General features: G+C 42.4%; 1 protein-coding gene across 1 annotated transcript in view; it reads right to left on the minus strand.

The window, feature by feature from the left end:
* Positions 1-14743, minus strand: part of KANSL1L (KAT8 regulatory NSL complex subunit 1-like) — a 54227-nt gene that overhangs the window by 3134 nt on the left and 36350 nt on the right. The window contains exons 6-11 of the mRNA XM_010193895.1: positions 13158-13317; positions 10981-11091; positions 10451-10588; positions 7910-8034; positions 6367-6491; positions 5302-5356 (exon numbers count right to left, since the gene is read on the minus strand). Of these exons, the coding sequence (XP_010192197.1) occupies positions 5302-5356; positions 6367-6491; positions 7910-8034; positions 10451-10588; positions 10981-11091; positions 13158-13317 (714 nt within the window). The remainder of the gene's footprint in view (positions 1-5301; positions 5357-6366; positions 6492-7909; positions 8035-10450; positions 10589-10980; positions 11092-13157; positions 13318-14743) is intronic.

The following is a 14743-nucleotide window of genomic DNA, read 5'->3' on the forward strand; positions in this document are numbered from 1 at the left end:
AAGCAGAAAATGGTTTCTGCTTTGAAGAGACTGTATCTTAGCAAATGATTTGCATGACCCCAGTGCGACTTAAACGGTCCTAATGTGAGTACTTTAACTTTAGCCAGCTTTGTAGGTAAAACTCCTCAGATGTAGCTATCGCATCTGACTTCCACTTTGAAAGAGCCATCTTCATTTTTCCATTGGCAGCACACCAGGAAGTTTACTCCTTAGACACGGCGGGGTGAGGAGCACTTTGCTACCCTTCCCCCTCACTCCCCAGGGCACGCTCTTGGCTGGACTCCACTAGCACAGCTCTGAGTTACTTCAAAGTCCTCCAAACCATTCAACCTCTTCAAAGTTCACCTAAAAAGCTGAAGTTGGCGAGAGCATGAATGCTGCAGCCATGATTTTATGCCAGCCACTCCCAACTCAAAAGCAGAGAAATTCTAGGAAAGAACAATTCCTGGTCGCAGAAGCTGTGAAGCTGCACTGCCAGGTCAGTCCTGGACAAGAGTTATACCGAGAACTGGGGGGGGAGGAGGTCATGGAAAATAAATTGGATTTTCCATAAAACAAAATCCTCAGTGTTGTTACACAAGTAACACCATTCATCTTCTGACTGAGTCTGATAAAGTGCAGGACCAAACAGAGCGTCCTCACTGCAGTGCCAGCCAGCCACGGGATACAGGTTACCCTCTCAGCTGGGAGTGCTCCACGCAAGACAATGAACAGCTCTGAGGTTTTCTGCAGAAGCCATTCTTTGTCTTGCAGCACGGGGGTAGGTAGTGACCATTCTGGGTACAGATGTACAGTATTACAATGCACTGACACTGCTGTAAACATACCTGCTAGTGGCACTCAGCTTGCCACAGAGCCCACTTCCAACTTAGGCAGCTGGTCACGAACAACAGCCCCACAATGAAACTCAACTGGGCCAATGGAAAGGATCCCAAAGACTTTCCACTTCAATTGGAGAAGAAACTTCTTCTCAGTGAGGGTGCCAGAGCACTGGCCCAGGCTGCCCAGAGAGGTTGTGGAGGCTCCTTCTCTGCAGACATTCAAAACCCGCCTGGACGCCTTCCTGTGTAACCTCATCTGGGTGTTCCTGCTCCGGCAGGGGGATTGGACTGGATGAGCTTTGGAGGTCCCTTCCAATCCCTAACGGTCTGGGATTCTGTTCTGTGATTCTGTGACTTCACTGTGATCCAAATTGGCCACAGGACCTGCCTGCTGCACTCGCTGCCCCGTTCCTCCTCAGCCCAGCACTCAACAGGAACCTTCAGGCAAACAAGCCTGCTTCGCGTTGCCCATCCCATGATGTTTTTTAAGGACTTCTCATGGCTTTTATTTATTTATGTTAAACACAAACCACTTTGCTAGCTGCTGGTTTCCTTTCATGTAAGTCAATTTAATGGGTGTCCTCCTCTCACTGGAATTCACCAGCTCTGTCCCTTGGATGGCATTGGTACGGGGCTGCCTCTCAGTTCAGATTCCGTCTCTCCAAGGTCAATGATGTATAGCGTGAAAGTGAGAATTTTATGAACTACAAAAGTGCTATTCCTTCAGGGAAAATTCAGGATTTTTCTGTCTGCTCAGATTTCCTTTGAAGTGGAAACAAAAGATAATTGTGAAAGAAAAACTTAGACTTTGAAAATACTTTTCTTAGCAAATTGCCAAAACTTTTCATGCTGGGAAGAAACTTCATTTTTAACAAGCTTCCTTTCAAAAATCAAAGTCCACATTCCTTTCCAAGGAAAGAGTTTGGAAAAATCCAGAAGTAAGCCTTACTGTTCCTTTTCCATAGCTGGTGATAGCAGATTTAGCTACTTGTTTATTTAAAGTGCGTTTTACCATATTCAACTGAAGACTAACAAGTAACACGTTTTCTCATTTAAAAATGATTCTTTATACTGTGGATAAAATCACATTGCATCAGATTAAAACGTCTCTACTTGGTTCAGCACAGCCTCTGCCCCTCCCTAGCTTTTTATCACGTTATATATTTCCTCCACCATTTTTAGGTTAATTTAAACTTGCTATAACTGGAGAAGTTTGATATTTATTTTCCTGGTAAGGTTAGTTTGAAAAAAACCCCAAAGAAATGTCATTCCTCGCTGGGTGGATCTGGCAGTGATGCTGAGAGAAAAGACTATGAGGAAGGCCTGTTTGTGAGGCACGTCTAACGATTTCACTCAAAAAGACCTAACGCAAACTAAGATCTGGATCCCCCATCACATCCAGTCAAGCTACCAGACACTGTGCATTGATGTTGAATAGCACCAGGAATATTTCTGAAAGGTTCTCAAAACAACAACGTCTGTGTTTCAGTCTTTGGCTTCACAGGAAACACTGAGTCATAAGGCATGAAAACATTTACGCAAAACTAATCGCACACAGAATTATTCCAAAGTAGCTGCCATTACTGAAACAACTGCAAAATAAACTCGAACGTTACTTTACCACCGTGCCTTGCCAGAAACCTTAACCTGGACAAAACAAATTAAAACCAAAATAAGACAGGAAAACCCGTGCCACACCCTCCCATGCCTTAAAGCAATGACAGACTGCAAATTCATACACGCAAGCCAGGAAACTCTAATGCTCTGTTTCCAAAACCCAAGTATTTTTAGAGCAGGTAATGGAGCACACACAGATAGCAGATTCACTTTTGTACTGCCTGACTGTTACGATTGTCCTTGTCAGGCAAAATTTCCAGCAACAAAAATGAGGCACCTGAGGAAAGGTAAGCTTTTAGTGCTCAAATAAAGGCACGGTGAATGGGCCTGATTTTCAGAAAGCGCTGAGTTCCCATCCTGGATGTGACAAATTTGGGACCCTACTTTTTTTTGGAACTTGCAGAAACTGTGCAGGTGCACTGCATGGGTGGAGGGTGTTGCACTGAAAGCCTTTAAATGAAGAGAGAAGGGAAAAAAAAGACAAAAAAAGGAAATAAAAGAGCATCAGTGGAAGAAATCTCTTACTGCTGACTGACAGACACAAGGATAACTCCAGAAGTTTTAAATTTGGCCATGCACAAGACAGGTATAAAAGAAACTATTATACAGTACGACCACAGGCTGCTATGCAGTGGAAAGAGAAAGCTTTTTTTATATAAAAGCAGAAAATACATTTTGCCCTCTCTTGTCCTTCACGAACGAGCTCCTGAAGCTTGCCTTGATTTCAGTACAAGGAACAATTCCAAGAGAAATGAGCGCAGAAAATGTGAGAAGGTAATGCTGCTGTACTCTCGTGTCTTTTTTCAGGATTACTCAGTAACAAATCTAAGTCGGCCTAAAAGCTAAAGCAGGGAAGTGGAAGAGTTATGATCAGACAACCACCTTTTCTCAGTACTCTGAAAAACATCCAAACCAATTAACAGGATCCCAAAAGAAGGGGGAAATAGGCAAAGGATGATTTAGACAAGCAAGGTCTTTAGTGTTTTCCTCCTGTCTGACATCTCGCCTCTCTCATTCTGCTCGGCAGCGGACAGACAACACAGACCCATTGGACCGCAGCAGGAGGCAAAGCTGCTTTATTGTTACCTCAAGTTATTTTCTGGCAAAAGGATGAATCATACAGGATCAACCAGTCACACCAAATACAAACGTACTGGGAGGGCTGCTAAAGGAGCGATTAGCCCATGAACTTCACAGAGACACACCTTGAAGTCCATTCAGCAAAACACACTGAAGGTATGTAAGACAAGTCATCTGTATGGGATCTGAAATCTAAACAAGAACTCCACTGGCTCCTCCAAGCAAGTCTCTTGAAGTCCTGAGGGCAAATCACTGTTGAAATTATTTGGTATTTTCCCCACAGATACCAGGATGAAAGAGAGAACAATGAACAGTAGGTTCTCAAGGGACGATGTGCCTTATTAGTTATCCTCCGAGTGGTTTAATTAAATATCCCTGCAGGAGAGTTACCCTGCGTATGTAATTTGACCTTCTCACTGCAACAAAAGATCAGGCATGTTTCTGCTAGCAGAGACAGTACCAAAACAAAAGGCGGTGCTGGAGGTGACATAAATCTGACCACCAGATTTCACAAGAACTTCTCAAGTCCATGAGATAAGGAAGGGACAGAGTAAGTTTTTTTCCCCTCTTTCTTCTGAGCCATGAGTACGGTGCCAAATGAGTGCAACTACTCCAGGCAGGGAGCTGAGAGCATGGTGCTCTCCTAAAGGAAATGTTCATTTCCATGTGGCAGGCAGCTACAGACCTGGTAAAACCCCGAGGAAGCCAGCGGCTTTGTGGAGAGTGTATTTTTTTCTACCTCAAGGGAGTGGCATAATGATTTAATTTGTTTTCTGTGTTTAGCATAACCTTCTGTATTGCTACCCAAATGCAATCTTTATTTCTACTGCTAAGGCACCTCAACCCCAGCTGCAGATGTTCTCTGAAAAAGGAGCTCAAGCACAGCCATCGTGGATGAAGGTACAAATAACAAGTCCTACAGTTAGAACAGTTGATAGTGGTCTAGAGCAGAGGCTGGAGGGAGACCAGAGCTGTCCAAAGGACAGCAAAACCGGCCAGTTTCTGGAAAAAGAGCCACAGAAAGATCAGAAGGACAGAAAACCAGCCTAGAGACCGGACCTGCTGGTACGTTCAAAACCCGGGTCAGAAAGTGCCCCAAATGCCTGATTAGGGGAGAATGGGACCCCCAGCTGCAAAGTTCAAGACACTCCCTGAAAGAAAACGGTAGATTCTGGTCTGGAGGAAGCAACAGTAGCATGTGATGTGCAAACTTAGCTCAACAAACAAGGAGAAAACGCTGAAGGTTATGCTGTTCCTGACAAAGCAGAAACAAGAAAAGTTTGCTCCCAACAGGAGGGTTGCAGGAAAATGAGCACTGAGAAGAAAACTGAAGAACCCACAGGCAAAATGTGAAACTATATCCTGAAGAGCAACAGCATGGGAACTGGCCATCAAAGAATGAGAGAGGGAGACGCTACAGCACAGGTAGCTCCAAGAGACAGCCGCACTGGAGGCCCAGCATCACCGTGACCTGGAGCAGGGGCAGCGGGGCCTGAGCAAAGGGACCCTTTGGCAGTGCTGACTGTGCCCACAGCAACGGACAGAAGAGCCAGAAAAACAATGACTATCAGTGGAGATATCTTTTTGTCATCCACCACAGGGCTGAGTAGGTTGGGATAAGATACATTTTCTTTTTACTATCTGATACTTTATACTTTATTTTTTCAGTTTGAAACTTACCGGTACGTGCATGAAGTCAGTGACTTTGGAAAATATATACCGATTATCCAATTATATATCTACTTTAATTAAAAACTGGCGGTTTAATTAAAATACAGCCTACCTCTTCTTCATCTGTATGAGATCTTTCCAAAGGTTGAAATTCAACAACTCTCCAGCTAGAAATGAGACAAGAAAATTCAAATTAATTTACCTAAATTCTGTTTCATTATTACAGAGAAGAGATGACTCTTCTGTTTGTACGATACATTGTTAGGTACTCCTTCTTCAACACTGCCTGTGCTTCAAAATCTTCAAAAGAGAATAATTTCAAATTCAATGTGCTGATAACAGTTGTCTGAAATGTAGATTGTTCTTTCCCAACCTAGTAAGTAACCTTTCCTTTTCCCAACACAGTCTTTGAGCTATGCAATAGAGTCTTAATAATATTTTTATCTTTAAATCATAGAATCAATAAGGTTGGAAAAGACTTCTAAGGTTGGAAAAGACCTCTTAAAGACAATATAAAAGCAAATGCAAGGTAGAGATTTAAAATACGGAGCAATTGCATTTAGCCATTTCAGGCAGTTTGGTAGTAAGCCACTGAATTACAGCACAAAGGATCAATTACCCTGTTTTAGCAATCTGAAGATGTTCTTTTTCTAAAAAAAGCCACGTCTCTAGAATCACAGATTATAGATTTACACCATATGGAAAAAATTAGGCTTATTTTACTGTATCAGAATGGATAAATTAAAAAAATATACGCTAAAACAATTACTGTTTAATTCACTGAAAATAGTTAACTATTTTCTTAATTTTCTTGACCATAACACGCGACAGAAGACAGCAACCTCTAAATAACCGTTCAGAGCATGTCAGCCTTACGGCACCTTTAAGGCCGCTACAATTAAGATGATACAAACCGACTTCTATTTGTAGCCAGCCCGTGCATCTGCCACCCCCTGTGTGTATCAGACTATTTCCCTTGTGCTGTCAGCTGCCCTGTCTTCCCACCACTCCAGCCACACTAACTGAAGCGCACAGAATGAAAAACATGAGCACATGAAAAGATCATCTTAATGTTAATATTATAAAATTATCTAACTACATGTTAACAATATCCTCAGTTAATGTTCTCACATTCATTTTGGTATCTTCTTTGCAACTAAAGAGGCCATGAACAAACCTTGGGGTAAGGATTTCTTTGTACTGTAGTTTCTCCAACTTCGACGGTGCCACCAGCGACATTGGAATAACAATGTTGTCTATATCGTAGGAGCTCTCACTTCTCAACCTCCTCCTGGAGTTGTGCTGTAGAGTAGAATCAAAACCAGATGAGATTCATCAGCTCCCATCACAGGAACTACATGTTAGCTGGGAAACATCAGAACTGCATGAGGAGAAAGTCTGTAACTTGAATACATTTTCGAGTGGCTTAATGACTTCCAACTTCCTCTTGCCCCGATGGAATCTCAACGAATCTTAAAAGTAGCTCATCTCTGAGATTGACCTCTTGCTGGCATAACTCTTATTGAAATCAGTGGGAGTTTCCCTCCTTGATTTCAGTTACAGTTAGTTCTGAATACCTAGGAGAACTTTGAAGTTAATGCTGCCCTCTTCATGACGTTCAGTCTGCAAAGATGACTTTCTGTAATCTCTCTACTAACCCGTAGCCCAAGTGGTCCTTCAGTGTGATACAACTAAGAATTCCACAAGAATGAAGCTACATTTAGCACTGAAGAACAGCCTACATGGAAAGTGGTTTTCTGAAAGATGTGCAGGAGACAGAAACTCAGTTTCTTTGCCATGATCACAGTAGGATTCCTGGTGGTGTTCTCAGCCCACTGGTGCATAGAACCTACACGGATCAAACACTGAAGTTTCCAGATTACAGGAGAAAGTTTAGTTTTAAATCATGATACATTCCACATTTCAAGATTTCAATTTTTAGTGGAATGTTCATGGAAGCAGTCTGATCTGGAATCTTCATTTTGGTGTTCTTTGGCGATGGTCTGCTCAAGCAAGGGAAAAAAGAAGGAGAGTGCATTGTCAAAATGCTGGAGACACTGATTTAAACTCAGCTCTCCCGGAGTTGTCACAGATTGAAGCGTGATGACTTACAGAGCACCAATACACCACTCTGCTTAGCAGAACTGTGGGACTGAAATCTGAACATTAGTATGAAATTCTCAATGAATTCCAATAAAACAAACTGTGTTTTTCTGCAGGGACTTAACTGAACCAGAGCTGTGCTGCTCCTCAGCAAATTTATATACCAGAGACTTTACCTGTAGTTCTGCTCAAAACATTTTACATAGCAAAGCTGTTAACAAATACTGTGACTATATATGCATCGTGAGGCCATTTTATGTAGCTGCACCAAGAAAAAAGTATCATAAAAGCCCTTGAGTAAAGTTGGGAACATTAAACCACAGTATATTTAATGATATTTGGAAAAAAAGATAATGAAAAGCCCAACACCAATAAACTAAACTTAGACTCCAGTTATGTGATCTGCAAGATTCTTTTATAGGCAAGTATCAGGTTTAGGAATACCACATACTCAATCTGGAATAAATTACTTAATGTAATCCACTTAATTCACTGTAAAAATGCTCTGTAGAGTAATTTTAACACTAAATTAGATGTAAAAGGCATGTGTTTTGTGATTATTAATTCGCACAACTCTGCTGACGTTCAGTTAAGACAGTGGTAGGTTTTTGGTTTACCTGTGATGAAGTGCTGTGAGTGGGCCTAGACATCGCACTGACATTGGTCACAGCAGCAAAGCTGCTATGGGATCCTGGTTCTGCATGTTGAAAGGAGAATGTCTCAAATCTAGCGTTATGATTGCCTGTCACAAAAAAAAATAATTTAAAAAATGTATACTGGCTGTTGTGTATTCGGCTGAAGATATTTTTTCCATACAGTAATAGTAAAGTCATTTCTAGAAGTCCACAGCTAACGACTTACCATTTAACGAATACTAAAAAAAGCCGTCTAAATAAACGCCTGTTACTCATCCCTCTCCTTCTGTGAAGGATTTCTTCTGGTGGAACTAGCTTCATATGGGCAAATCCTGCTTCTTTTTCCAGAAGCTGCCATAGACTACAGTCACGGCAAGTGCAGTCAGACTTCATGAAACACTCCTCAGCGTTCCCTAACAGTGCTTCCCTAGCTGAGCTGCACCTCACTAATGTTCCAGTTCCCTAAGCCCTCACTGATGGTTTCTTCCTTAATAAATGGTAAAGCAGAACTGGCAGCAAGGGTAACAAATAAACTAAGTTTCTAGATCTCCATGTGCTCCACTGCTCCAGACAAACTGTAATTCTCATTTACTCTTATTCAGTTCCGGTGTAAGCAGCATTTCAGGGAATTCAGAATTTCACCACCTGCTCTCTGCTTTCCTTCTACCTTAATTTCCAGTAAGAAAAGAGAACTCAGACCTAATATACCAACTCATAAAAAGAATCAGTGTATTTCAACATGGAGAAAGTGGCAGGACTGATCCTAAAGGCTGTACTGCTCAGACTGGGTCAAGGACATGAACTCTCGTCTCCCAGGCAGCTCTGCAACTCCCTGGCACACAGCTTTTATTTTTGGCCTTGTTCATCAGGCTGACCTTCCCCATGGATAATTTCTCCTATACAGAGCCCAAATTAGGAATAAATATGTAGTACTACACCCAAAGCACTAATAAGCTAGAACTTGTGCTGCTACTCTTGAATACACCACACAGCAGTTTGCTGGCATTGGGAAACTATGATCCTCATTATAAAAGACTGCTTTTTTTCCCCCTTCCATTAACTCAAAGAATTAAGTCCTATTGGCAGAGGATTAATTCTGACTTCAAAACAATTACAGCAAGAAGTTTTCTCTCATACCAGTGCTCCCAAGTAACTCCAATTGTTGATCTGTGTGTATGACAGCACGTTTAGGGAACAACGTGGTTGCAAGCGTGTCAGCATCTGCCTTTCGGGGACCAGTGACTGGTTGGGGGAGCAGGTGGCATGGAAAATAGGATCTCCGATGGTGAAAGGGGACAGGGCACAGCACTCCCCGCAGAGAGAGGCACAGAGCCTAAGAGAAGACTGTACAGCAAAGGGGACGACTGTAATGCACAAGGGGACTGATACAGAGAAATCTGTCTAAATCAGAGACGCCTTTCAGTCTGTCCAAAACCACATTTTATTCTCTCCTGTCACTTTCTAATCAAGAGGGTTTTCGGTCTGGGGTTGCAGTGATGATTTTTGTTTGGTTTGGGGTTTTTTGTTTGCTGTTTTTAATAGATGAGAATTTTTTCTTACACAATCTCTGCAGTAATTCCCATATCTCCACCTCTACTCCAAGATTACACTAGCAGTTTTACCTGGATATGCAACACAAGTGTAGTTTTCCACAATGTTAACTCACCACTTATGTCTTTTAATTCTTTCTAAGGGGAAATTTTAAACTAATATAGTTTGTCGTCTTACTCACCGATTCATTTTCTTCAACTGTCTCGTGAAGAGTTTCACAAAAATTTTTCCTAAAGTTCACATAAATGAATCTGTAGCAGAATCTGTTAGGTTTTATGTTCCAATAGGCTGCAGAGGTAAGATGCTACTTATCTTTACAATGGTATGGAGAATTTTTTGTCCCTAAATTACCACATCACTCTACAGAACTTTCAGGGCACTTTCCATTAATTTATCAAGTGCTGAAGCAGAGATTCAGTGGCTTAAAATTTAAAGATAACAAGGGTGAAAATACCAATGATGAGCACTGGCTGCCCACAGGTACTCTTCACAGTCTGGAAGGACAGCAGGACCACAAACGACAGTACACAACAAGTGAAACACAGCTGACCAGAGACACCAGGAGTAGTAAATGTCTGGTTGGGCATGGGATTTGACAGATAACTTTGCAATTCAGCCTGTTCCATTACTATAACAAACCCCCCTTCGTATTAAAAATAATGACACTCAGTATTAGGAAGACGTAGCTGGACTGCTGAGCAGCTTCCTTTAAGAGTATTCCAAAAATAAAATACAGAAGCTTGTCTCATTTTGTAATATATACTGAAGAAGAAAGAGAAAGGTTACTATGCTTTAAAATAGCACATTATTGTCATGGTGTCCTAAGTCCACTTCTTCACTCCTGTAAAGTTTCATACAGTACCCTTTTTGGAGACAACTTACAATCAATTCTTACATCCCAATGACAACAAACCAATTTATACAGTAGATATTTTTGAGGATGTAGTGCCTTCTTACATGTTTTTCTCTTACCTACTGCTGTCTCACTTAGATGTCTTTTCTTCCTTCCTTCCAACAGATGGTCAGAAGTTCCTGACACTGACTGAGATTTGGAATTAGACAAACAGCCGCTGCTCCACTGTTTGACAGCAATGTTATGTTGATTATAGTCTACAACAGAAAAAGCACGGATTGAGTTGAAAATGTATTTTCCGTTGGTGCGATTTACAGGCAATCTCAGCTGCTGAACTATTTATAATGGGAAAAAACAGACTTCTGAGAGGAATCCAAATAGTAAACAGTACTGCAGTCAGGGACCTTTGTCTGCAGAGAACCCAGAGGCCAAACTGCCCCCACTTGAATTAGTGCCCTCCCACAGCTCCGATGGGATCATTCCAGTGGTCTGGGAAGAGATTCCTCTTATACCTGAAGTCTTAGCCAGTTACCCTCTCTGATAAGCTGCTTTGTGGTAAGTCTATAAATTGAACCTCTTCAGGGCAGGAAGTACTGGCAAATGAATGAAAAACGGTCTTACAAAGTTTAAAATATCTGGCTTTACATACCATTGTCTGAGGATACTTTAAACTCCACTCCTAAAGAGGAGGTATCAACAGGTTCTCCTTTGATGTCATCCTTCCTTAATAATGTTTCAAAATAGATGTGAAGAGGAATATCTAATAAAAAAAAAGAAATCCAAAGGGAATGGAATTTGTATCAGAAAGATGGCAACCTATGAGCCAATGAATGATGCATAATCACTAAAGGTCTAGGAATTGATTACACAATACTATGCAATATAATCTATGAGCAGTACTGCTGCCTTGAGTCCTTCAGCTCATGAAGAACAGCAGTGCTGAGGAACTCCTGCTACGACTGACTGCTTGTCTATACAGCCGCAGTGTCTTCACATGGTCAAGCTAAAGACAACAATGGAAAACATGTCCTGAAACTGGTGAGAGCCAAAGGAAAACTCAATGACAATATCCCAAAAACTCACAGAATCACAGAATATGAGAAGTTGGAAAGGACCTCGAAAGCTCACCCAGTCCAACCCCTGCCAGAGCAGGATCACCAGACCAGGTCACACAGGAACACAGCCAGGCGGGTTTTGAATGTCTGCAGAGAAGGAGACTCCACAACCTCTCTGGGCAGCCTGGGCCATGCTCTGGCACCCTCACAGTGACAAAGTTCTTCCTCATGTTCAGGTTGAACCTCCTATGCTCCAGCTTGGGACCATTGCCCCTTGTCCTGGCATTGGACATCACAGAGCAGAGCCTGGCTCCTTCCTCCTGACACTCACCCTTTACAAATTTATAACCATGAATGAGGTCTCCCCTCAGTCTCCTCTGCTCCAAGCTCAAGAGACCCAGCTCCCTCAGCCGCTCCTCACAAGGGAGATGCTCCACTCCCTCCATCATCTCTGTGGCTCTGTTGGACTCTTTCAAGCAGTTCCTGTCCTTCTTGAACTGAGGGGCCCAGAAAAAAAGCCCAGCCAGACATTTCAAAGAAGTTACTTTTGCATGAATAAATAAGAAATTTGAGGCAGGGTATTCTCAGAAAGACAGTTATTGTATGAGCGCTGCCCTCTACTATAGGCAAAGACCTGTTGTCTTTTCTGTCAGTTATCTAAGTGGTACACAAGATAATCTCCAGTAATTACCTGGAGGTAGGATCTCAAGTTACCTATCTGTCTATTAACAGGAAGTGAGAGTTATGCCATGGTAAAAACAAATCCATTTTTAACTGTGAAGCTACACTGCCATATGTGCTACCCAGGCAGCACACTTAAGTGGTTCCAAGCTCTCCAGTACAAAGAGCTTCTAAGGGCTGACAAGAGAACTCAGATCAAGGTAGGACTCAAACCTAAGGAATACTCCTGAACAAATCCCAGTGCAGACATACAAACTTTGTAGATTAACAGCTCTTTTTTCTGGTGTTCAAAGTAAGAAAGAGCCAGATTGTCCTACTCTATGTCCATACCTGCACAATTACTCCAGAAATGCTCTTCATGAAAACAAGCTCTGGAGGGTATCAAGAGTCAGACTGGGGTCTTCCCCTCTTGTCTAAGTCCTGCACAAAACCCAGCACGGTGGAGAGCACAGAATGCACTTTTCCTATAATCTGAAGAGCCTTCAGTTCAGTCTTTTGGGGACAGGTAATTAATCTATTGGAAATTGTTACTGCTGGGAGTCTAGAGGTAATTTCAAGGTACATTCCTTCTCTCTCTCTCTCTGGCAAAGGCTATAGCAGGGTAATGCAATTCATTTCCCAAGGGAGTTCTAACCAAGAAAGAGTCTGCAAAACATCTCAAGTGGTAAAGAATCTACCCAGCGTAGTAAGGCAGGAAGGCTTAAGAAAAATAGGTCTCTGTCTGAAAACCCTTTCGAAAAAACAAAATGACAAGAGAAATTAAGCAGAAAGAAACATATCATCCTAAGAAGCTTGACGACTACTATGTTCAGAATGAGAAGAGGTCTAAGGGCATGGCCAAAGGGTGGGCATTAAACTACTTTTATTTACAAACAAACTCAGCCTCATGTGCCTTCAGGACTTGCCTGCACAGAAACGTTCAACATATTCTGCTAACTTAAAAGAATAGTTTATTTCAACTCGATATGGGTCTACCTAGGTATTCTGTCACAAGACTAAAGGTGACCTGTAAAAGGTTGTTTCCTCACAGGGTTTTTGCCATGTTTCCTGTTCTGCTTCTAAGTAAAACATAAAGTAGGTCTGTACTTACCTGAAGGGAATGATAACACTGGATGGAAGGAAGAGTCCAGCTCTTGCACATAATCTAGTATTTTAGATGCACTGTACTCACTACTGCTGAAAGCAGAGGCTGGCATCACACACGGTAGCTGAGTTTTGTATGGAAAGGAGGCAGCTCTAGATGGTGAAGTCTGCAAGGATACACAGAAGGAAATGTTAACTTCTCCTTTACTCATTTTATTCAAATTGGACCAGAAGAAAAAGAAGATAATCTGAGTGACACTATGAGAAGGGGAAAAATATTCCCACATACTTCAGATAGTCTAAATAGGACTTACCTCCACTTATCATGGACTATGGTACACAATGCAAAGAATACACAAATATCCATCAATTAAGACCAGGAAACAGTTGTCAGAGTTTCCAGAGAAAATGTAACTGTTTCCAATCTTTATTCTGATATATCCTCTGACAAAGAAAGAAAGAAAGAGGAAAGCTGTGAAGACAGATTAATTTAGCTGCTTATTTGCAAGGCTTGTTAAAGCCTGGAGGGTAAAATGATGGATTGCACAGAACTGGTAGGTCTGACGTAGCAGGACACAGGGTGAAAACGGGCAGCAATAAGCAGGAGAGTGCAGGTAACATACTGAGTTCTGAAAGACAGAAGGAAAGAACTGGATCTAAAAGAAAATAAGGACTTATACAGAAGCAAGAGTAATTTTACTTAAATGCTTGTGAAGTTATCAGAAAAAAGCAAAAAAATCTGGCAGTGCCTGTGTTCCTAGCTACTAGATCTGGTTTGAATTTCTGATGGAATAGTTTTCCACTGAAAAATGCCAAGTTTTCAAGGGCAACTGACATAATCTACTTGGACTTGTGGAAAGTGTTCAACACTGTCCCTCTTGACATCCTGGTCTCTAAATTGGAGAGACATGGATTCGATGGACGGCCACAGTCAACGGGTTGCGGTCGACGGCTCAATGTCCAAATGGAGACCAGTGAGTGGTGTTCCCTGGGGGTCAGTACCGGGACTGGTGCTGTTTAGCATCTTTCCTGGTAATACAGTCAGTGGGATCGAGTGTGCTCTCAGTTAGTCTGCTGATGGCACCAAGCTGTGTGGTGTGGTTGACACACTGGAGGGAAGGGATGCCATCCAGAGGGACCTGGACAGGCTGGAGAGGTGGGCCTGTGCAAACCGTTTGAAGCTCAACAAGGACAAGTGCAAGGTCCTGCACCTGGGTCGGGGCAATGCCAAGCACAAACACAGGCTGGGGAAAGAATGGATTGAGAACAGCCCTGAGGAAAAGGACTCGGGAGTGTTGCTTGATGAGAAGCTCAACATGAGCTGGCAGTGTGTGCTTGCAGCCCAGAAGGCCAACTGCATCCTGGGCTGCATCACAAGAAGAGTGGCCAGCAGGGTGAGGGAGGTGATTTTGCCCCTGTACTCTGTTCTGGCGAGACCTTAGTACTGTGCCAGTTCTGTAGTTCCCAACAAAATAAGGACACGGAGCTGTTAAAGCAAGCCCAGAGGAGGGCCACAAAGATGATCAGAGGGCTGGAGCACCTCCCGTGTGGGGACCGGCTGAGAGAGTTGGGGCTGTTCAGCCCGGGGAAGAG

Source organism: Mesitornis unicolor, unplaced genomic scaffold, assembly GCF_000695765.1.
Source record: "Mesitornis unicolor isolate BGI_N332 unplaced genomic scaffold, ASM69576v1 scaffold14131, whole genome shotgun sequence".
NCBI lineage: Eukaryota > Metazoa > Chordata > Aves > Mesitornithiformes > Mesitornithidae > Mesitornis > Mesitornis unicolor.